At 44.2% G+C, this 22575-nt stretch overlaps 2 protein-coding genes across 3 annotated transcripts in view; both read left to right on the top strand.

Moving 5' to 3' along the window:
• SEC23B (SEC23 homolog B, COPII component) overlaps positions 1-16945 on the top strand; it is a 34362-nt gene extending 17417 nt beyond the window's left edge. For both annotated transcript variants that reach the window (XM_055430471.2, XM_055430463.2), the window contains exons 13-21: positions 2996-3085; positions 4063-4169; positions 5441-5594; positions 7278-7355; positions 8428-8589; positions 9450-9536; positions 11096-11251; positions 11626-11691; positions 16474-16945. In XM_055430471.2, coding sequence (XP_055286446.2) covers positions 2996-3085; positions 4063-4169; positions 5441-5594; positions 7278-7355; positions 8428-8589; positions 9450-9536; positions 11096-11251; positions 11626-11691; positions 16474-16563 — 990 coding nt within the window. In that variant the 3' untranslated portion in view covers positions 16564-16945. The remainder of the gene's footprint in view (positions 1-2995; positions 3086-4062; positions 4170-5440; positions 5595-7277; positions 7356-8427; positions 8590-9449; positions 9537-11095; positions 11252-11625; positions 11692-16473) is intronic.
• Positions 16946-18432: 1487 nt separating this feature from the next.
• SMIM26 (small integral membrane protein 26) lies at positions 18433-20092 on the top strand. Its single transcript, XM_055430483.2, has 2 exons — positions 18433-18620; positions 19759-20092. Exons 1-2 carry the CDS (start codon positions 18503-18505, stop codon positions 19923-19925), a joined length of 285 nt encoding a protein of 94 aa, XP_055286458.1. The 5' UTR covers positions 18433-18502; the 3' UTR covers positions 19926-20092.
• The last annotated feature ends 2483 nt before the right edge of the window (positions 20093-22575 follow it).

Here is a 22575-nt window from a genome sequence, read left to right as displayed (position 1 = left end):
CCCTCTGATGAGTCCCTCATCATCCCCAAGTACTAAGGGACTTGTACTCCTGTTTCTCAGTGGGGCCTAGGGAGGCTTCCTTGTTCCTAAATATTCCCCGTAGACTTAGAATCTGCCTCAGAAGGTGTTGTCGATTAGTTCAGACTGTTGAGCTGCTCTGGGGTCCAGCAGGGATCAGCCATGACACTTCTGGATGGGGATGGAGGAGGCAACGGCAAGGGAAGTACAGTTTTCAGACACACTGGAAAGTTTGAGAAGAGCATAATGAATCTTATTTCCCCACCGGTTAGGGTCATCAATCCTGGACATTTTGTCAGGATTATCGCTCTGTCCTCTTGTTGGCCACATTTGAGTTACCTATCTGATATCCTCTATTTGCCATATTCGCTATCTTATTTTGCTTTTGAAAACACATTGCAGATGTCTTGAGTCCGTGTTTCAGTGTGCAGCTTCTGAAGACAAGGCTATTCTCAACACTAGGAAAGCAGTTTCCTAATACCATCTAACACATGGTCACGTTCTCTCCCTGCTTTCTCTCCAAGTGCCCTTGCAGCTGTTTTTCCCTCTAACCAGCATTGCATCTGGGATTATGTATCCTCAGTCTTCTCAGATCTAGAGTGGACTTCCTGTCATTTTGTTTATGCTTTCTGGCTTGTTTTGTTTGATGACGTCTGTTGAGACAGATCCAAGTGCCAGCATCTTCTATCCTTGAGTGTCAGGAGGTTTCCGTGTGTCTGTTTTTTCATTTGACTTGTTTTCTGTCATATATTTGCTTTGAAGTGGAGGCTGGTCGGATGATTAGATGCAAGTGAAACCCTTTTGGGCTCACACTTCCTGAGTGATCTGTGTGCCTCCAGCCGGGCTTGTGGGGAGTTGATACTGCTCATCCTTCAGGTACAGAGGCTGTTTCCTTTTTGCCTCAGCAGGAAACCTGTTGAATGAGATGATAGCACAACACGAGTATCTTGTTTGCCAGCAGACTTTCCCCTGATGGCATTAGGTTATCCTTCCATAACCCTGCATTTCAGTGTATTTGCATCTCAATAAAATGGTGATCTCCTAGTTCCATCTTTCCATTTTCTTCTGATCAGGGCAGGATAAATGCTTACTTAAGGAGTTTGTGTATTAGTGAGAAGTCCTTGTGGGGCTCTGGATAGTTTGTGACCACACTTGGCGGCTGGTGCTGTAGGGGAGGAACAAAAATTGTCCTTTTTCCTCTGCCCGTGTCAGTTTCATTGTTCGGGACCTGACTAAACACAGCTTAACAAGAGGCAAACAAGCAAGTTTGTTAATGTGTGCATTGCACATATACACAGCATGTACATGCCTAGTGATGAGTAACTGCAAGGGGTGCTTATAACTTGGGAGTAAGTTGCTTCTTAACAGAAGAGCAATAAATCTGTAAAAGAGGGACAACACAGAGGAAAGGGACTTTGGAGTCTGAGGAGTGGCAGATGGAGGAAACGTAGATAGACGGGGAAGCTCATGAAAAAGGAGGGTTTTTTAAGCACAAGTCATTACACATTCTTCCACGCCACCTCTGGGCTAATCAGCACCTAGCGTGTCCTTGGTGGTTACTTCAGAAGCTTCTGCCTTCTTGGCAGGAGGAGGATGGAGAGTTTTTTTATGTCTGCTTTTAAAAAATGACCTTCAATTTAAAATAATGCTTAGGCTAGTGTGGCATGATTTGGGTGACAGTACTCTGAACCGTGTGGATCTGAAATTTGAATGAGTTTCATGTATTAAAAATGGAGTTGGACAGTGTGGGGAGAGATTGGAGAGAAGGGCTAACAAGGCCAGAAAGGGAGGCGGGCAGGCCCTTGTTACTTCCTCGCCCTCGTTCCTGGGGGTGGCCTCACTGCCCAGCAGGAGTTAAAGGGAGGGTGAACACCCAGACCTCCATCCATCTCACGATCTTCTCAGGAAAGTCTCATGAAGCACAGGGAGCTATGACCTGATTTCACTGTGACTCTTCCCTCTTCTGCCTGAGCATCACCTTCCTCAGATGCTGGTTCGGTTCCCTGGGGACACAGGCTCCTGGCCTGGCTCTATAGTGACCGGACTGATGTCAGCTGTCCTCAGCTGACACTATACACTGCGGGTGGATTCAAAGAAATCTATGAGAGGTGTCATGACTCTCAACGCACAGTCGTGTTGCTCTCCAAGGATGCTTTTCCGTATTCTAGTGAGGTGTTGAATGTATGTCTCAGACCCTGGTTCATGGTTCTAGGTGTATGATACCTATAGCTTTTCTTCTTGATGTTACGGTTAAAGCTGTGATACCCTTCAGACTTTAGTGAACTTCTTATCACTGGGGAGCTGTTCAGCTGTTCAACATAAAGTTCCCTGGGGACACAGCCTTCACACAGCTAAAATCTCAGTTCTCTTACCAAGAATTTATACGTAGCTTTTGCATAAAGGAATTGGATGAAGAATTAATATTTGACAGCTCAAGGTCTGTAATTATTTCTTAGTCTAGTAACAATGGGGGAAACACAGATCTTTCAAGCTAAGCAGGTGGTTCTTTTCTCTTCTAGTATTTACTTCTTCCCTGTCCCTGACTTGATCCTCTCAGTTGACGTCAGTGTTCTGCACTATGTGTGTCTGTGTAGAGATACATCTCAGAGATGTAATGAAAAATGATCAGAGTGCCCATTTGAAAAGCCTGATTTTAAAGCATTGTAATAAGTGTTAAACTTTGTTCTGGCTTGTAATTTTACTTTTTTAGTGAAATTTAGATTTTATTTTTTGGCTGTGCTACGCAGATGTGGGATCTTAGTTCCTTGACCTGGGATTCGAACTTGTGCCCCCCTGCAATGGAAGCTCAGAGTCCTAGCCACTAGACTGCCAGGGAATGCCTGAAATTCAGGCTTTCGTTTGGAGTGAGATAGTCTTAGGGGCCTGCCCTTCTCAGAGTCAGTACTTGTCATTAGAAGTTAATCGCTGGAGTCTCTTTTTTGTCTTAATTCTTTCTAATTCCTCTTCCCACCCCTAGGAGCTTGGTGTCGGTGGCACGAGCCAGTGGAAAATCTGTGGCCTGGATCCCACGACGACGCTCGGCATCTACTTTGAAGTCGTCAACCAGGTGGGCTGGATTTCTTCGTGAATAGTCATATTTCCGCGTTGTGTTTTCTGGTTTATTACAGACCGGTGGCCTTTGGTTTCTCTTTCCAGAAGCTGATGCTACTTTGGGCTTGTGTTGGGCCTGATACCATTCTGGCATCATTTTTTTTTATTCTTTCTGGGTTTGGTCAGAGTCAGACAGGAGATTGCCCTTGTCACTTTATTGAACTGATAAGGTCATCAGAAGAGGAATGGCTTTTATCAGCCATCATAATGTTGGTGAATTTATGAGTGTGTCAGTTTTTCTCCAGGATTTTATTGTTTTATACTCAGACATGCAGAAGAATGAGTAGAATTATATGGTGAATAGCCCAAAGCCACCACAGAGGTTCTGTAATTAACATGTCCAGCCTTCCCTCAATTTCTTCAATGGCTGGCCTTTGAAGCAAGTTGCAGTCATGCAGTGTCTTTCCTCCCTGAACCGCTCAGCATGTATATCGTTAAGTTGTGTTCAGTGTTTATTTGAATATGGTTCTCTTGTTAGGTTTTTTTTTTTTTGATCCCTGGGTCGGGAAGATACCCTGGAGGAGGGAATGGCAACCCACTCCAGTGTTCTTTTAATTTTTATCTTTAGTTAATTTTTTAAAAAAGTTTATTCATTTGTAATTGAAAGATGATTGCTTTACAGTATTGGTTTCTACCATACATCAACATGAATCAGCCATAGGTTTACCCATGTCCCCTCCCACTTGAACATCCCTCCCACCTCCCCCGACATCCCACCCCTGTAAGTTGTCACTGAGCCCCAGCTGGTTCTGTTTTTGAGATAAGAATTATAAACAGTGAAAAGCCCTGATCTTAAGTGTCACATTCAACACGCCTTGAGAACCTTGCTGTCACCATGGTGTTGGTCGTCTTAGGACACACCTGCAGCCTCTGTGACTGCTTGTGTGGGGTCCTGCACTGACAGTAACAGGGTGCTGGCCTCTTGCCCTGCAGCACAACGCCCCGATCCCGCAAGGAGGCCGAGGCGCCATCCAGGTCGTCACGCACTACCAGCACTCCAGCACCCAGCGGCGCATCCGTGTGACCACCGTTGCCCGCAAGTGAGCACCCCAGCTTCCTCTCTGCTGAGCCCCTGGTCTTGGCTGTGGAAGGACTCTAGTATCTAGTTGTTCATCTCTGCGATCCACCAGCCCTTGCTGGCTCATTTGATCAGAGCAGGGTGGAGACAGGAGTAGGGGAGGGGGCAGGGGAGGAGGCAGCATCACAGCTCACTCAGCTTAGAAGATGCTCCTTTAGTAGGGATAAGTTCTTTAAAAATGATTTTTCATTATTTTATTTATCAAATAAGTGACCCATAAGCATACCGTCCTTGGAAAAGATTCAAACAGCACGTAGTTATGTAAAGAGTGGGTCTCCCTGCCTCCCCTGAGGTGAAGTACAATTACCATGCTGGCTTCACTGTCCATAATCCCATTTCTGGGCAGTCATGTACCACGTGTGTGCATTATATACGCGATGGCTTTTGTGTTGATGCGCATAAGCTTCTCTCATTAATGTGTCAAGGACACCTTTCTTGTCAGTACATAAAGGCCTCAACCTCATTTGTTTTGTTTTGAAAAAAAAAAAAAACTTTTTTGAAGTAGTTGGTAAAGAATCTGCCTGCAGTGCAAGAGACCTGGGTTCAATCCCTGTGTTAGGAAGATCCCCTGGAGGAGGGCATGGCAACCCACTCTGGTATTCTTGCCTGGAAAATCCCGTGGACAGAAGAGCCTGGTGGGCTGCAGTCCATGGGTTTGCAAAGAGTCAGACATACTGAACAACCAAGCACACATTAGATTCAGGTGTACAAAAGAGTGATATCATGCTTTAATAGGTTGTAACTCCGTTTAAAGTTATTATAAAATGTTGGCTCTAGTCCCTGTGCTGTACAGTATGTCCTTGTAACCAGTTTATTTTATACACAGTAGATTTTAACCTCTTATGCTCCTCCCTTCTTCCCTTTCCTGACTGGCAATGGCTAGCTTGTTCTCTATTTGTGAATCTGTTTCTATTTTGTTATATTCATTTGTTTCATTTTTTAGATTCCACATGTAAGTGAAAGCGTAGAGTATTTAGTATTTGTCTTTCTTTGTCTGACTTGTCTCAGTAAGCATAGCACCCTCTAGGTCCATTCATGTTGTCGGAAATGGTGGAATAGAATTCCCTTTTTTGTGGCTGAGTAGTATTTGTGTGTGTGTGTGTAAAAACACAGAGATTAAGAAGAGGTGTGTGTGTGAGCATGAGAGCCTGTGTGTGTGTGTAAAAACAGAGATTAAGAAGAGGTGCGTGTGTGAGTGTGAGAGCTGGCCCTCACCCTGGGATGTCTGGTCAGTTGGGCAGACGTGCAGAGCCAGCTGAAGCACATCGAAGCGGCATTTGACCAGGAGGCGGCGGCGGTGCTGATGGCGAGGCTGGGGGTGTTCCGAACTGAGTCGGAGGAGGGGCCGGACGTGCTCCGGTGGCTGGACCGACAGCTTATCCGGCTGGTGAGTTGGGGGCAGTGGCACCGAGTTTGGTCTTGGTCTCAGTTCTACTTTTGAGAAAAGAAAACTGTCTTTCAAACCTATTATTTTATATTTTCCATAAACAAGAGTTTTATCAGTTGCTTACCTCACATCAAGCACTGGTGATTCTGAGAAGGGTGTAAACGAAGTGTCAAATACTCATTTTCTCCAGGGCTTACCTTACAAGTGGGAAGAGGCTCCACACACAGGCTGTTTAGATGATGGTGTAGACCTGAATGTGTTGAGGGTTGACTCAGGAGTCCCTGTGAATGCTGGGCTTCTGCATTTTCCCTCTAGATCTTGAATGGTTTGGGGGGAAGGTGGGGTGCAGCACTGCCAGCCTGTGGGCACAGTGCGCGGTCAGTGTGTGTGGGGACCTGCAGAGGCTGCAGTCACAGGTGCCTGAGTGTGCAGTGGGATAGCAGCCATGCAGGTTGTTCGCGCGGTGCCCTGTTTGTGGAGTCAGAGAGGGGAAGGGGCAAGTGTGGTTTTTAAGCGGAGGTGTGTCAGCAGCGTGATGCTTGTGTTCACACCACTTGTCACCATGTAAGATCCATTGGAGGGTGAAAGGGCTGCTGTTGGGGAGGCCCATGGAGGATTTTTCTGGCTCCAGGTGGCAGAGGCCAGGGTGGTGGTGGTATGGTTGGAGGGGAGAGGGAGTTTGGAATCAGGATGTATGCTGAGAGGAGGATTGATTGAACCTGGTCAAACTGTCTGTGGACTCAAAAAAGAAAATAATCAATGCAGAGTCAGGTTTTAAGTGTGGGTAATTGCAGGAATGATGGAGCTCTGGAAAAGGGGAAAGGAGAGCAGCTTGAAGGTGGAGGAAAGGAATCTCCCTTTTTTTTTTTTTTAAATAGTTTATTTTGAGTGTGAACTTGCAAAGCATGTCCAAGGAAAGTGCTCCCCTGTAGTCAGGAGAGGTCCTGAAGGAGCTCAGGTCAGAGGTCAGCACTGCATCTGGGGGAGGGACATTGGTGATACTCACTGGCCGTCAAGCGGTTTGTAGACAAGGAGGTGAGGAAGTGGATGGAGGAGCCCGCCGCAGTCGGGGAGGGTGGGGTCCGGGCCGTCGGACCAGGCAGAGGAGGATCAGTCACTCGATGATGGGGTTCAGGAAATTGCTGCTCTAGTGGCTGGCTGACAGGAGAAATTGAAGAGGCTGGGGGTCCCCTGGCTCACAGCAGGAGAGGATTTATGATGGTGAGGTCTCTGCAAGAATGTGATGCAGAGAGGCTTGTTGCCAGAGATGAGCTTTCTCCAAACGGTGGGCAGTCGGATCCTCTGGTGATCAGAGGGTGTGTGAAATGAAGAGGAAATAGAGCAGGAAGAGAAAACATTCATAAATTTGCCTGTGAGAGGACAGCGGAATGGTAGAGAGCTGGGATGTTAGGTTATCCCGGTCCTGGAGGTTTTCCTATGGAAGAGTTGCCTGGGATGCCTCTTGTAGCCCCTTCCAGCCGGCACTGCATGGGAGCTGTTAGGATGCGGGGCTCCAGCTCCTCCCAGATCTCCCCACTCCCCACACACAAGTGTTGGGTGCTGGGTGCAGCACTGGGCTGAGCAGGAAGGGGTGGAGGTGAGGGAGGGGCGTGGCCCTCTTCCCAGGAGTTTTCAGGTAATGCTCAGTTTGTTGTTGTTGTTTTTCCTGTTTTCTCTCACCAGTGTCAGAAGTTTGGACAGTATAACAAAGAAGACCCCATGTCATTTAGGTTATCAGATTCCTTCTCTCTATATCCTCAGGTAAGTAATACATGTTGTTAAAATAACAAAAGAAGAAAAAAGTCATATAAATAAAGCTCACTGCTCTCAGGGTAAAGTGAAGACTCGATGTGTTTGGAGACTTCATCTGTAGGTGATGAAAATCGTTCAGGTCAAGGTCAGATGGTGTCTGAGCCCCTTGGGAGACACAGGGGACACCCAGAGAGCAGGTGCACAGACTTTGGGGAGAGGCAGAACAGGCCCATTGCTGTGAGGCCATGGCATGATCTCTGATTTGCCGTCTGCTGAGAGTTAGGCGCCTGTTTCACTTGGTGGCTGGGAGCCAGCCCTGTAGCCGGGCCTGGGGTGTGTAGGTTGGGCCCCTCACAGATGCAGCTTCCCCAGAACAGGAGGCAAACTCAGTGTTTTCCTCCTTCCCTCAGGGATGCCTTAGTAACGAATAAGTAGGAAGAAGCAGACTTTCATTTTTAAGGGAACTTGTTAGGACTTTAGTACACAAACAGGTATTACCTTATCAGATACTCGATTTGGTGAATTGACCTAGATTTCAGTCTTTAGCTTGTGTAGCTTGGAATCTAGGACTGTAGGGAGGCTCGAGAGCCCAGCTCACTGGATGGGCTGGCTGGGCGGTTCTGACATGTGTCCGTCTGGCCTGTGTGCGAGCCATCGAGGCTAGAAGGAGGCCCACAAGAAGACAGGCTCCTCCGCCTTGGCCCTTCCATGTGGAAACTTTGACTTCCCCAGAGAACCCCTTCTTTTTTAGAAATGTTTATTTCTAATTGTAGTGAAAACCCCACAGCATACGATTGACCCTCTCACCCATTTTTAAGTGTACAGTTTGGTAGTGTTGAGTATGTTCGATTGTTGAGCAGTAAATCTCGGCCACTTTCACCTCAGGAAAGAACGGTCATCTTTCAGCTCTCCCCTCCCTGTTCCCCAGCCATGGGCTGCCATCCCAGCCTCAGCTCACTGTGCCTGGAGGCCTTGGTCCTGAGGGCTGGTTCTCCTGCCTCCGGGCGGCGGCAGTTCTGCTCTCTGGGGGTCTAGGAAGGTGACAGTTGTGTGCTTTGTTCTTTTTTCTTTGTAAATGCAGTTCATGTTCCATCTTAGAAGGTCTCCATTCCTTCAAGTCTTCAACAACAGCCCTGACGAGTCTTCGTATTATCGGCACCACTTTGCCCGGCAGGACCTCACCCAGTCCCTCATCATGATCCAGCCCATCCTGTATTCCTACTCCTTCCATGGGCCCCCAGAGGTAAGGGCCCTGGGCACTAGGAATCACCTGATATGGAGTGCCTTTAGTCTAGCAAGTTCACTCTTAGAGCAAAACTGTAAGAGAGAAATCTTTGAGTCTTCATAGTAATTTAGTAGCATTTCTGAGTGTTAAAAAAAAAAAAGTGCGTAGGAAAAAGTCACAAGATGCATAAAATTAGAAAGCAGTCTAAATGTTCAATAGTAGAGAAGTTAAGTAATCAGAAATATTCACAAAGTTTATGTAACGGAATAAAGTAAATCCTTATGTTAGATTAAAGATGATTTTTAAAAAGCCACCAGGAATGAAAACCTATAAAAAAATAAACCACAATGTCAATATTTGTTGCTCTTTAGTAGAAATTTTCAGATTTTCCTTAATGAGTTTAAGTATACTTTTATTATTGAAATAAAAGTCACAACCAAATTTTTTTTAAATGAACTTTAAAACTGGTATTAAAGGATGTTTTTTTTCACGTGTGCATTGTAGTTCTCTGTCATCTACCACAGTAGATTTGCGAGAAATTTGTCTCTGATAGAGTTTATTTCTAGCACAAAACAAAATTTGCAATTATTTCTGGTTCCTAGAGCAGAAGATAACATTTATCTTGCTTCCCAGTTGATGAGAGATTGTTTAAATCTCTTTCCTGTACAAAGTTGAAACCTAGAGCTGCCCAGTCAGCAGAAAGGGGGAACTTGGCACGAAGAGGGGTGAACCTCCCTGCAGTGTATATTTGGCCCTGCAGCTTCCTGGAGGGAAGAGGGGTGGTTGGCTCTGGGTGGGGGCTGGCCCTGGGCAGGGGGCTGGCAGGTGGCCATGTGGGCACCAGGGAAGACCCATGCCATTCTCTCCCTGTGTTGCAGCCTGTGCTCCTGGACAGCAGCAGCATTCTTGCTGACAGAATTCTGCTCATGGACACTTTCTTCCAAATTGTCATTTATCTTGGTGAGGTAAGACCTTGGTTACCAGTCCATTCTAAAGGAGATCAGTCCTGGGTGTTCATTGGAAGGACTGATGCTAAAGCTGAAACTCCAGTACTTTGGCCACCTCATATGATGAGTTGACTCACTGGGAAAGACTCTGATGCTGGGAGGGATTAGGGGCCCGAGGAGAAGGGGACGACAGAGGATGAGATGGCTGGATGGCATCACCGACTCGATGGACGTGAGTTTGAGTAAACTCCAGGAGTTGGTGATGGACAGAGAGGCCTGGCGTGCTGTGATTCATGGGGTCGCAAAGAGTTGAACACGACTGAGCGACTGAACTGAACTGAACTGACTGATACTTAGTAATTTCAATATTACTTGCTATAAATAAATCTCAGGTGGTCCTTTTACATTTTTAAAATATTTTACACAATTTTTAAAGGTTACTTTTCTCACGTTGTTAAGTACATCCTTGAGCTCTGTCCTGCCCCTTCCCCCTCCCACTGGTAACCACTGGCTTGTTCCCTAGATCTTTGTGTCTGTTTCTCTTTCATTATATTCACTAATTTGTTGATTTTTCAGATTCCACATATAAGTGAGCTGATCCAGTATTTAGCTTTCTCTGTCTGACTTATTTCACTAGCATAACGCCCTCCAAGTCTATCCATGTTGTTGGAAATGACAACATTTTGTTGTTTTTTTTAGTGCTGAGTAGTATTCTGTTGTGTATATATCCCGCATTTTCTTTATCCATTCATCTGTTGATGGACACTTAGGTTGCTTCCATATCCGGGCAGTTGTAAGAAGTGTGCTATGAACATTGGGGTGCACATATGTTTTTGAATTAGTGTTTTTGTTCTTTCAGATATATGCCCAGAAGTGGTCATATATGATAGTTCTGTCTTTAGTTTTCTGAGAAACCTCCATACTTTTTTTTAGGTCGTCCTTTTAAATCACTGTTATGTATTGCTTTCTGAGTTGTCAGGCAGAATCAGTTTACTTTTTCTCAGTGAACTTTTTATATTCACACTGCCCTTTCGGAGTTGCATTAGAGTCACTAGTAAACACCGCTAAGTTTGGGACTAGAGTGTTTATCTGAGATAACATGGCCCAGTGAGCCCTTATGCCAGGTCTGTGGTTCCCAAGGATGGCTGTGGATGGTGTTCATTTCTTTCTCAGAGAGGTTTGTGCCCTAAGGAAAGGAGGGATTCCTCAAAAGAAAATCCTCTATGTTCAAGGATGTTTTCTTTTTTTCTATTATATATTGATACATTCTTTACCTTCAGTTAATTTCTTTTTAACAACTGACTTGACTCTCTGGTGTCTGTACATTAGAAGTGATTTCAAATGTCCTGCAAGGAAGAAATTGTTTTCTAATATTAACAGGCGTTTTATAACCTGAGACTTTTTTCAGATGGGGGTATCCTGATCAGATCCACTTGGCTCCCCTCTGCAACTCGTCTTTCCTGACTTAAGACCTTGTCACTAGAAACAGGTCCCAGGTGGAGCATTAGAATGTCAGTGCCGTCCCAAGACTGTCATTACAGCATTTCAACAAGTTGTGATTTGTCTGTTTGCTGCAGACCATAGCCCAGTGGCGGAAGGCAGGCTACCAGGACATGCCCGAGTATGAAAACTTCAAGCACCTCCTGCAGGCGCCCCTGGACGATGCACAGGAGATCCTGCAGGCGCGTTTCCCGATGCCGCGGTATATCCACACGGAGCATGGGGGCAGCCAGGTGAGCCAGCTCGGCCTGCTGCTCTGCTGGCCTTGTGCATGATGCTTCCTGAAGGCTCTAAATCCACACAGCCTGGTCAGTATTTCATGTGGTGATCGAAATCAGCAGGCAGGTCGGCTTCCAAATACGACTTCTTTCTAAATGAGTGGTTAGAATATGCTGGTGTGAAATGGAGAGGATTACCAGAGTAAAATACACCCCGTGTTTCAGGAGCCCAGTGAATGGAGAGCCTTCGGCCATAAACTGAACAAACGGGTTCCCATGTGGTAAAATAACTTCTAATTTAACCAAAAAAAAAGTAAAGACCTTTTTTTCCCTGTTAAACTAATATTAATGCCATTTTTAATCTTTAAATCTACTTTTTTTTTTTTAAGGCTCGATTTCTTTTGTCCAAAGTGAATCCATCTCAGACACACAATAACCTGTATGCTTGGGGACAGGTGAGTAACTGTCAGGAATTTGAGGAGGGGCCAGGCTACTTTTTTAAAATGTTGCTTTTAAATTCTACAAATTGGAGTGTTCCCTAGCAGTACAGTGGTTAGGACTCGGTGCTTTCACTGCCAGGGCCCAGGGTTCGAGCCCTGCCCTAGAACTAAGATCCTGCAAGCCACATGGTGTGACCAAAAAAAAAAAAAACCCAAAGTGAGAAAATAAATGAATGCTACAAATTGAATCCTTTTTGGCCCAGAGTTAGTAATTTGGGTGTTTTGCTGGAAAGAAAACTTAGAATAATATAGAAATTTTCTGTTACCAACATTTTCAGCTAATAAGGTTTCAGTTACCTGAGAAAGTGGTCAGAAATAATAATTCTTGACTTTTGATTACACACCATTCTGAGTAGCCTGATGAAGCCTCACACCTTCCTGTCCCTCTCACATGTGTTCTCTTTGTCTGGTGTACCTACTCATGCTGTCTGCACCACCTGCCTGTATAGAAAACAGGCAGTATAGGAAACACCTGTATAGAAAACCTTAGTATATGCAGGGTTCCATTCTACTCGTGTGTGGTTTCAGGCACTGGAGTCTTGGAACCTGTCCACCGTGGAAAGGGGGCGACTTGAGTCTACTGTGTAGGCTGGGGGCGGGGAGACGTGTGGATCCCCTTGAGCAGTGCACAGTGGAGTTCGATGGGTTCAGGCCAAAGGACCGGATGCTGAACTGTGACTTCCGTTTGCTCCCCTCAGAGACACGCAGCGTCTCCCCAAGCCCTCCGCTTCCTGCTTTGTCTCCCCTCTGCTCCTGCTCACCACTCCTCCTCCCTCCTCTTCACTTCTCAGCTCCGGCTTCCTTCTTCATCTGATTATTCCCAGCATTTGTGTCTCCCTCAAATGAGTCTTCTTTTTCATTGTACATTCTTAGAGCATTCTTGGGGGTGGTAATTTTAAAAATTTATATGCAGTTGTAAGAAATAACACAGAGAGATCCCCTATACCTTAACCCAGTTCGCGCAGTGGTAACATCTTGCAGAGCTATAACAATATCATAACCAGGACATGGACATTGATGAGGTCAAGATACGCATTTCCATCTCCACAAGGGTCTCTTGTGTTGCCTTTTATAGTGACACTCACATCCCTCCTGCCTCCACCCTTTCCCTAATACCTGGCAGCTTATTTCCTGGTTTCCATTTCTATAATTTTCTCATGAAGAAGGTTCCACAGGGAACTATAATCAACATTCTGTAATAAACTGTGATGGAAAAGAGTGTGAAAAATAATATATTTACACATGTATATGTAGCTGAATCATTTTGCTGTATAGCAGAAACTTTTGCGAATCAGTGAACATATATGAAACCCCATGGCACATAATCTTGGGGGATTGGCCTTTCTCCCCTCAGCGTGCTTATCTGGAGATCCAGGTTGTTGGATGTGTGGATAATTTGCTCCTTTATTGGTTGAGTAGTGTTCCATGGTATAGACATACTGCAGTTTGTCATTCACCCATGAAGGACAGCTGTGGTATTCACAGTTTCTGGCCATTAGGAATAAAGCTGCTGTAAATATTCTTGTACAAGTTTCTTGAACATTAGTCTTCATTTCTCTGTGATAAATGCCTAGGAGTTCATTAGTTGAGTTGGCTGATAGTTACGCAGTTTTTAAAGAAACTGCCATACTCTTTTTCAGAGTGACTGTCTCCTTTTATATCCCCAGCTGCAATGTATGAAACGTCGTTTCTCTATCCTTGTCTGCATATGATGTTGTCATTATTCTTACTTTAGCTGTTCTGACAGATGTGAGTGTATAACATTGTGGTTTTGATTTACATTTTCCTCGTAGCTAGTGATGTTGAACATCTTTTTTGGTGCTTTCTCACCTGTGTTTCTTCTTCGGTGAAGTCTGTGTCTTTTGTCTATGTTTTAACTGGATTTTTTAAAAACGATTGAGTTTTGAGAGTTAGTTATATATTCTTGATGCTAATCTTCTGTCAGATTCATGGTTTGCATATGTTTTCTCTCACTTCTGGTTTGTGTATACATTCTCTTCACAGGGTCTTTTCATAGCAAAAGTTATTTCTATGAAGTGCACTTTTTTTTTTAATGGATTGTGTTTTTGCTGTCAAGAAATCTTTGTCTTACCCTAGATTCCAAATATCTCCTGTGACTTTTTTACTTTAAATTTTCATTTCAGTCTGTGATCCATTTTGAGTTAATTTTTGTATGAGATGTGAGGCTTAGGTTTATTTTTTGTTTATGGGTGTCTGATTGCTCCAGTACCATTACTTGAAAAGGCTACCTTTCTTCCATTGATTGCTTTTGCATCTTTGTCAGAGATTATTTGGGCATATTTGTGTCAGTCCACTTCTGGGGCTTCTGTTCTGTCCTGTTGACCTATGTTTCTGTTTCTCTACTAACACCATACAGTCTTGGTTATTGTAGCTGCATAGTTAAGTTTTGAAATCAGGTAGACTGGTTTCTGTCACTTTTTTTCGAAACTACCTTAACTATTCTGATTTCTTTGAATTTCCATATGAGTTGTACAATAATCTTGTATCTGTCTTTTAAAAATCTTGCTGGAAGTTTGGTAAGAATTGCATTGAAACTGTCAATTTGGGGAGAGTTGGCACCTTTATTGAGCTTTCCTGCCTGTGAACTCAGTACGTCTCTCCATTTATTAAGTCTGTTTTAATTTCTTTTATCAGTTTTTTTTTTTTTGAGTGACTCTCAGTGATACTGTATTTTTAATTTCAGTGTCCAGTTGTTCATTGCTAGTACAGGTCTGTAACTTACAGTTGGATTACATCTGAATAAACACATCATAAGTTGAAAATGCATTTAATATACCTAACCTGCCAAACATCGTAGCTTAGCCTGCCCTACCTTAAATATCTCAGAGCACTTATATCAGCCTATAGTGAGGCAAAACCGTCTAACACAAAACATATTTTATAATAACACAAAACGTATTGAGTATCTCATGTAACTTATTAAATACTGAACTGAAAGTGAAAAGCAGAGCAGTTGTCTGGGTTAGAATGGTTGTAAGTGTCTTGGTTGTTCGCCCATGTGATTAGTGTGGCTGACTGGGAGCTGCCCAGCATTACAGGAGACTGGGGCTGTGTATCACTAGCCTGGAAAGAGACCAAAACTCAAGATGTAAAATGTGGTGTATGATTTCTACTGTATGAGTATTGCTTTTACGCCGTCAAAAGTCAAAGAATCATAAGTCAGCAACCGTAACGTAAAGTTATTTTTGTAGACTTGTGTCCTGTGACCATCCTGAGTCACTTACTACCTTTGAGAGTTTTCTGGTAGATTCCTTGGGATTTTTTACAGACTTCTGCAAGTAGGAGCAGTTTATTTCTTCCATTCCAATCTGAATACCTGTTATTTCCTTTTCTTGTGCTCTTATCTATTTTCTGGGTCATTGATTTCTGCTCTAATCTTTATTTTCTTCTGCTTGCTGTGGGTTTATATCTTTCATTTTCTAGGTTCTTGAGGTAGGAGTTTAGATTATTGATCTGAGACTTTTCACTTCTTCACTGTTTGCATTTCAGTTCAGTTCAGTCGCTCAGTCATGTCCGACTCTTTGCGATCCCATGAATCACAGCACACCAGGCCCCCCTGTCCATCACCAACTCCCGGAGTTCACTCAAACTCATGTCCACAGAGTCGATGATGCCATCCAGCCATCTCATTCTCTGTCGTCCCCTTCTTCTCCTGTCCCCAATCCCTCCCAGCATCAGAGTCTTTTCCAGTGAGTCAACTCTTCTCATGAGGTGGCCAAAGTATTGGAGTTTCAGCTTTAGCATCAGTCCTTCCAATGAACACCCAGGATTGATCTCCCTTAGAATGGACTGGTTGGATCTCCTTGCTGTCCAAGGGACTCTCAAAGAGTCTTCTCCAGCACCACAGTTCAAAAGCATCAATTCTTCGGCGATCAGCTTTCTTCCCAGTCCAACTCTCACGTCCATACATGACCACTGTTTGCATTCAGTGCTTCTAAATCCCTTTGCAGCACCACTTTTGCTGTGTCCCACAAGTTTTGATTGTTGTTTTCTTGTTTTTATTCAGTTTGATACATTTTTTAAAATTTCCTTTGAGAGTTCTTTTTTGACTTTTGGATTATAAGTGTTGTTTCGTTTCTGGAGATTTTCTTTTTGTCTTTAGTTATTGATTTTATTTTGATTCCATTATGGTTAAACAATATACCTTGCATTATTTCAGTTTTTAAAAAATTTGATGGTTTGTTTTATGGCTCAGGATATGGTCTGTTTGGCCTGTATGTTCTGTGGTCACTTGATTGGGTATTCTGCTGTTGGATAGATTTATAGATCATTCTAATGTCAGCTAGGTCCTGTTAGTTGATGGTGATGTTGAAGTCTTATATACCCCTGCTGATTATCTGTATAATTCTCTGTTTTTGAGAGGGGATGTTAATGTTTCTTACTCCTAATGGTGAGTTTGTTGCTTTTTTGAATTCTGTCATGTGGGAGCCAGCCATGGAGGAGTCCTGAGAATTACACAGAGGATGAAGTAAGAGAGCATGTGCTCAGAACTGTGTAGTGGCAGGGATGGTCAGATCTTAGTGGATCAGGGAGGGTTTTGTGAGGAAGCTGTGCTTCACTTGAAAAAATTAGCTCGGTAAGGGATAGGGATTGGTGGCAGGAGTATTCTTGGCAGAGGGACAGCACTTCTAGTTTCCTGAGGGGAAAGTCCCTAATTCATGAATTCTAACCATCTTTTAAGATACCTGCCAATAAACCCTTGTCATTTTATTTCAGGAAACGGGAGCACCCATCCTCACTGATGATGTTAGCCTGCAGGTGTTCATGGACCATCTGAAGAAGCTGGCTGTCTCCAGTGCTTGTTGAGCTAAGGATATAGGCAGGAAATAAAGAAAACACTGTCACTTTGTGTTCACAGTTGTTTATAAAGGCTTAACATTCCTTTTACTTTGCCAGTGGATTTTAATAAATAATCAAAGGAATTGTTAGTAACTCTTTAGATTTTAATTTATTTGTATTCCTTATCTGTGCCCTGTTCTTACTCCATAAAATTATAAGGTCATAAACATTTTGGTATTGGTAGATGTTTATATGCTTTTTGTATTCTGACTTTTAGAGTCTGTATAAAATCAGAGGTAATGTATTTTGGCAACTTGCTTACATGAAAATCATAATGATCAGAAAAGAAATAAATCTGGATGAAGAAAGCCCTGGTTAAAATAATGCTAATACATATTTGATTTCTGAAGTCTCTGTGTAAGTCTTGAGTATGTTTTATGTAAATTCTCCAATAAGTAATTCCTGAACTTAATCTTCATTTACTGTCCAAATATTAACAGATAAGGAAATGTAAGAAATATGTGCAGCTGTTGAGGCCAAATGGGCTGGAGTGGCACTGTCCCTCCCTCACCTGAGATATAGAGAACACATTGGTGGTTATCAGTGGAGGAGGGATGGGGAAGGGTGAAATGGATTAAGGGGGGGTCTATTTACCGTGATGGAGGGAAACTAGGGATTGTGGTAGTGAGGTCACTGCATTGCATACAGAACTTGAATTATAATGTACATGTGAAAAATGTTATAAACCAATGTTACCTCAATTATAAAAATTCCAGCTATTCTACCCAGTGGAGTTCATTCTTGTTTTGAGGTTATGTCCCCTTTTACATAGGCCTCCCGATGGCTAAGATGGTAAAGAATCTGCTTGGGATGCAGAAGACCTGGGTTTGATCCCTGGGTCCAGAAGATCCCCTTGAGGAGGGCATGGCAACCCACTCCAGTATTCTTGCCTGGAGAATCCCATGGACAGAAGAGCCTGGAGGGCTACACAGTCCATAACGTTGCAAAGGGTCGGAGATGACTGAGCAACTAACACACAATTGCTATGACAACTATCATCTAGGAATTTCTTTTGTTGGACTCTGTTAGTTTCCAGGAGTAATAACGACCTAATCTATAGCATAGGAAACTCTACTCAATACTGTGGAATGACCTATATGGGAAAGAATCTAAAAAAGAGGGAATCTATGTATATGTAAACAGATTCATTTTGCTCTACACCTGAAACTTAACAGCACTATAAATCAACTATATTCCGATAAAAATAAGTGCCAGGGGATTTCCTTGGCAGTCCAGTAATTAAGGCTCTGCTTCCAGTGCAGGGGTCTTGGGTTCATCCCTGGTCAGGAAACTAAGATCCCACAACCTAAGGGGTCAAAAAAAAAAGGGGGGAAACCCCAAAACAAGTGCCACCTGAAGTCTTTGTAAGGCATGCCGTTACAATTATGAAAGCTCCAATACTTTGGCCACCTGATGCAAAGAACTGACTCATTGGAAAAGACCCTGATGCTGGGAAGGATTGAAGGCAGGAGGAGAAGGGGACGACAGAGGATGAGATGGTTGGATGGCATCACCAAGTGGATGGACATGAGTCTGAGCAAGGTCCGGAAGTTGGTGATGGACAGGGAAGCCTGGCGTGATGCTGTCCATGGGGTCGCAGAGTCGGATACGACTGAGCAACTAAACTGAGAGGTCTGCTTGAGAGAAGCTGTCATAGAGTGCCGTCACGTGGAAGGCAAGGTCGTGGGTTCCAGGCAAAAGACGGAAGCCCCCGAGTCCAGCCCCACACCTCCTGAGTTCTTTCCGGGCGGGACGTCCGTACTACACGCCCCAGGGTGCACCGGGGGCCCGCGTCGGCAGCCCCTGCCCAGAGCGGCTCTTCATTGGAGGCCCCGGCGGTGACGCGCAGACCGGAAGGCCAGCCTTCACCAGAGACTCGGAGGAGTGGGGTGTACGCGGCGGCGTCATGCGGCCGGCGCAAGCCCTTAGTTGGTACCGGAGGATGTCAGTCGTTTACGGACTGGGCGCCTGGACCCTGCTGGGCTCCTTGATTTTTATGAGTCAGAAAAAGAGCAAGCCGCCAGGTACGGCTCTCGGGCGGGACCTCCGCAGACCCGCGGCCTTGCGTGGGCCGTGTCCGGGCGGTTAGCGGAAGTGGCTCCGCGGTGCCACTTTCCCAGGTTTATTCTACGGTGCGCGGGGGCGACTGCTTCGAGCCGCTCGTTATCATGGAACCAGGCGGGAAAGGCCTTTTAGAGCCTTTTCCCTCGACCTTGCTGACTTAATGAATGAGGCCGTCCCTGTCCTCAGAATTTGAGGAATCTGCGAGGTTCCCGGTGAAATGTCAAAAGACACTGCTGCTGCTAAGACACTAGAGGGTAGTTTAAAGAGGCGATACCCCTATAGCATCAGTCCTCCCATTCAGCGAGCAAATTTTTTCAGATTTCAGGACTTGGACCTGCTGGAGTATTGAAATCTTCCCAATAGATTACCTACCAAAGAGGAAATTGTCCAGCTTTCAGAAATGGGCTGTAAATCTAGTTTCCTCCAGAGTAGGGGTTGCCTGGGGCTGAAGGTGAGAGTTGGTGGGGAGCGACTGCTAAGAAAGTCAGGGTTTTCTTTTTTGTGTCTGGTATTCTAAACTTTATTTGGTGCTGGTTGCACAGATCTGAAAAGATTAAAACTACTGAACTATATATTTTAAGTGAGTTAAATGTGTATATGGAAAATATATTTCAGTAAAGCTTTTTATGTAAAAACTGTGCTGATGATTTCATTTGGTGTTGAAAATTACCAGTGGCCTGAAAGCACACATATCCAGTATTGAGCGTTTTAAAACATTTATCTCTGTAGTGGTCATTTGAAAAAAAACAAACCAACACATTTGTTTATTGACTTCAGGTGTCTTGGTTGTGGCATGTGGGATCTAGTTCCCTGATTAGGGATTGAAATGGGACCCCTGCATTGGGAACTCAGAGTCTTAGCGTCTGGACTACCAGGGAAGTCCCCTGTAGTGGTCATTTTTTAAAAGAATTTTTTGACAGAAAATGGTGCCAGGAATCTGATGGGGTGGGGTAATTCTTCCCTTAGTTTATTTAATTTTCAAGACTCTACTAATAATTCTAATGGCTGCTGTATAGTTAGAAGTTAGTGATCAACTATATTTTAATAAAAAAAGATAAAAGTTAATGATGCAGATGTTCCTGTTTTTTCTTTTTTAAGGTGATAAAGGAGAACAAAAGGATGCCTCAAGAAACGAACTATCTGAGCCCCCAAAAGGCTTTTATGTGGAAACGATTGTCACATATAGAGAAGATTTTGTTCCAGTTACTGCCAGGATCATCAACTATTTGAAATCATGGACTAGTGGCCCTGGACCAAAATCATGACTGACTGCTGAACTCTGAAAACAGAAGTTTGGTTCAGCATATACATTTGAGAGATACCTTGATTTCCACTTTCCATTTGTGAAAAGTGAATACATTTAAGTTTGCTGTAAAATAAAATAGGCAATAAATAAATATCCCCTTGAAGAAAAGTAAATTGCGTATTCAGCGGATGTCCTGTATTCACAGGAGTGAAAGATTGAAGTGAAATATTGTATTGAAATTTGTAAATTTGGTTTTCTGAAATTAGCTGATGTAACTTTATACTTTTTTCATGTTGCTGTCAAACAGATTTTGTGGTCCCTTTAAGATTAGGTTTGGGAAACCTCCATGTTTAGTTTGGGACTTGGAGCAGCCCTCGTGCACAATGTGGATGCTTGGTAAGTGTATTATGAATTGGGTCGTAACTTCTGGATTCAATAGACTCCATCTGTTCTTTAGGAGCAGCACAGATACCCTCATCCTTTCAGCTGATGTGGATTAAATCCCAACAGTGGCTACTAGTATTCTAGAGATGGGGGTACAAAGTAAGGACATCAGGGTCCCTGCCCTCTAGTGCTGCGGGGTTCTCTCCACTGGTGTCCATTGGTTGCAAGTGACAAACCCACGTAAATGCACCTAAATCAGAAGGAGATGTATATGAAATACGTGTATGGATATGGAATTCCCCGGCAGTCCAATGGTTAGGACTTGGAACTTCCACTGCTGGGGGTCCAGGTTCTGTTGTTGGTTGGGGAACTAAGATCCTGCCTTCTGTGTGGTGCCAAAAATGGAAAAGAAAAGCTCCATTTAACTTGGAAAAATATCTCAGACTTTCTTTTCCTTGACATTTTTGAAGGATTCTTCCAGTTACTCTGTAGTTGTTTTTGTTCAGTCACTCAGTCGTGTCAGACTCTGACCCCATGGAGGATAGCATGCCAGGCTTCCCAGTCCTTCACCGTCTCCCGGAGCTTGCTCAAACTCATGTCCGCTGAGTCAGTAATGCCCTCCAGCCGTCTCATTCTCTGTCGTCCCTTTTTCCTGCCTTCAGTCTGCGTTCTATAGAATACTCCTTAATTTAGGATTTTCCTTTATGATTGGATTCACATTATGTTTTTGGCAGACAATACCACAAAAGTGATACCATGTCTTTCCTCAGTGCAGTATCAGAAGTATATGATGTTTGTCTCACTACCGGTGATACTATTTTTGGCAACTTAGTGTGTAGTATTTAACATTCCAGCATACTATTTTGTAGTCTTTTCTGGCCAAATGGCTGTTCCTTGTTCTCCACTTGAAACTTTCTCTTGTAGGGGAGGAAAAAGTTTTCCTCATTCTCCTCAGGTCTGAAAAAGTAAAGTGATAGACAAATGAACAGGAGAAAAGCATACAAATTTATATAAAGTTTTCAGCTACCCACTCCAGTACTCTTGCCTGGAGAATTCCATGGACAGAGGAGGCTGGCATGCTACAGTCCATGGGGTTGCAAAGAGTCAGATGACTGAGCGACTTTCACTTCACTTACATGACATGAGAGTCTTGATAAGGAGATGAAGACCTAAAGAAGCAGGACTGTGTTTTATTTTTTTTTGTGTGTGTGTGTTTGTCATTAGGTTTGATGAAGCATGAAGAATCATGGAGGAACATGACAGGTTAAGGAATATGAGGTAGGCAAGTAAACTTGCAAAGCTTGGTTCAGATTCTTCTTGGTGAGCTTTTGTCTTTGGAAATAAGACTGCTCTTTTCCTCCTGGTATAGAGGGGGCATCTGTCACATGAGAGTTTGTGACCTGTTTCAGGAGAGAAGGGTTGGGGTGACACAGACTGAAACCTGGGACCTTCGACCCGAGTGCTTGCAGCTGGACAGATGTCAACTCCAGCAACAGGATACAAAGAAACTATAAGGGACCACAAATAATGGCACCCATGCACAGCCACAGTGGGGCAATTAATGAAGGTGGATGTGTGCTCAGTAGCCAAGTCGTGTCTGACTATTGGGATCCCCATGGACTGTAGTCTGACAGGCTTCTCTGTCCATAGAATTTCCCAGGTAAGTATACTGGAGTTCAGAGAAGGCAATGGCAACCCACTCCAGTGTTCTTGCCTGGAGAATCCTAGGGACAGCAGAGCCTGGTGGGCTGCCATCTATGGGCTCGCACAGAGTAGGACATGATTGAAGTGACTTACCAGCAGCAGCAGCATACTGGAGTTGGTGCCATGTCCTCCAGGGGATTTTCCCTGACCCAGGGATGGAACCCGAGTTTCCTGCATTGGCAGCTGAGTTCTTTACCACTGAGCCACCTGCTGCTGCTGCTAAGTCACTTCAGTCGTGTCCGACTCTCTGTGACCCCATAGATGGAAGCCCACCAGGCTCCCCCGTCCCTGGGATTCTCCAGGCAAGAACACTGGAGTGGGTTGCCATTTCCTTCTCCAACGTGTGAAAGTGAAAAGTGAAAGTGAAGTCACTCAGTCGTGTCTGACCCTTAGCGACCCCACGGACTGCAGCCTACCAGGCTCCTCCATCCATGGGATTTTCTAGGCAATAGTACTGGAGTGGCTTGCCATTGCCTTCTCCGACTGAGCCACCTGGGAAGCCCACAATTATGAAAACTAAGGTACAAAAAGACCATAAACCAGCTGCCATTTCTGAGGTGCTCAGCACAAAAGCAGGGCAG

Source organism: Moschus berezovskii, chromosome 15 (assembly GCF_049115385.1).
Source record: "Moschus berezovskii isolate FMDL1 chromosome 15, NW_MosBer_1.0, whole genome shotgun sequence".
In the NCBI taxonomy this organism is placed as follows: domain Eukaryota; kingdom Metazoa; phylum Chordata; class Mammalia; order Artiodactyla; family Moschidae; genus Moschus; species Moschus berezovskii.
This window is presented reverse-complemented; position numbering and strand designations above follow the sequence as displayed.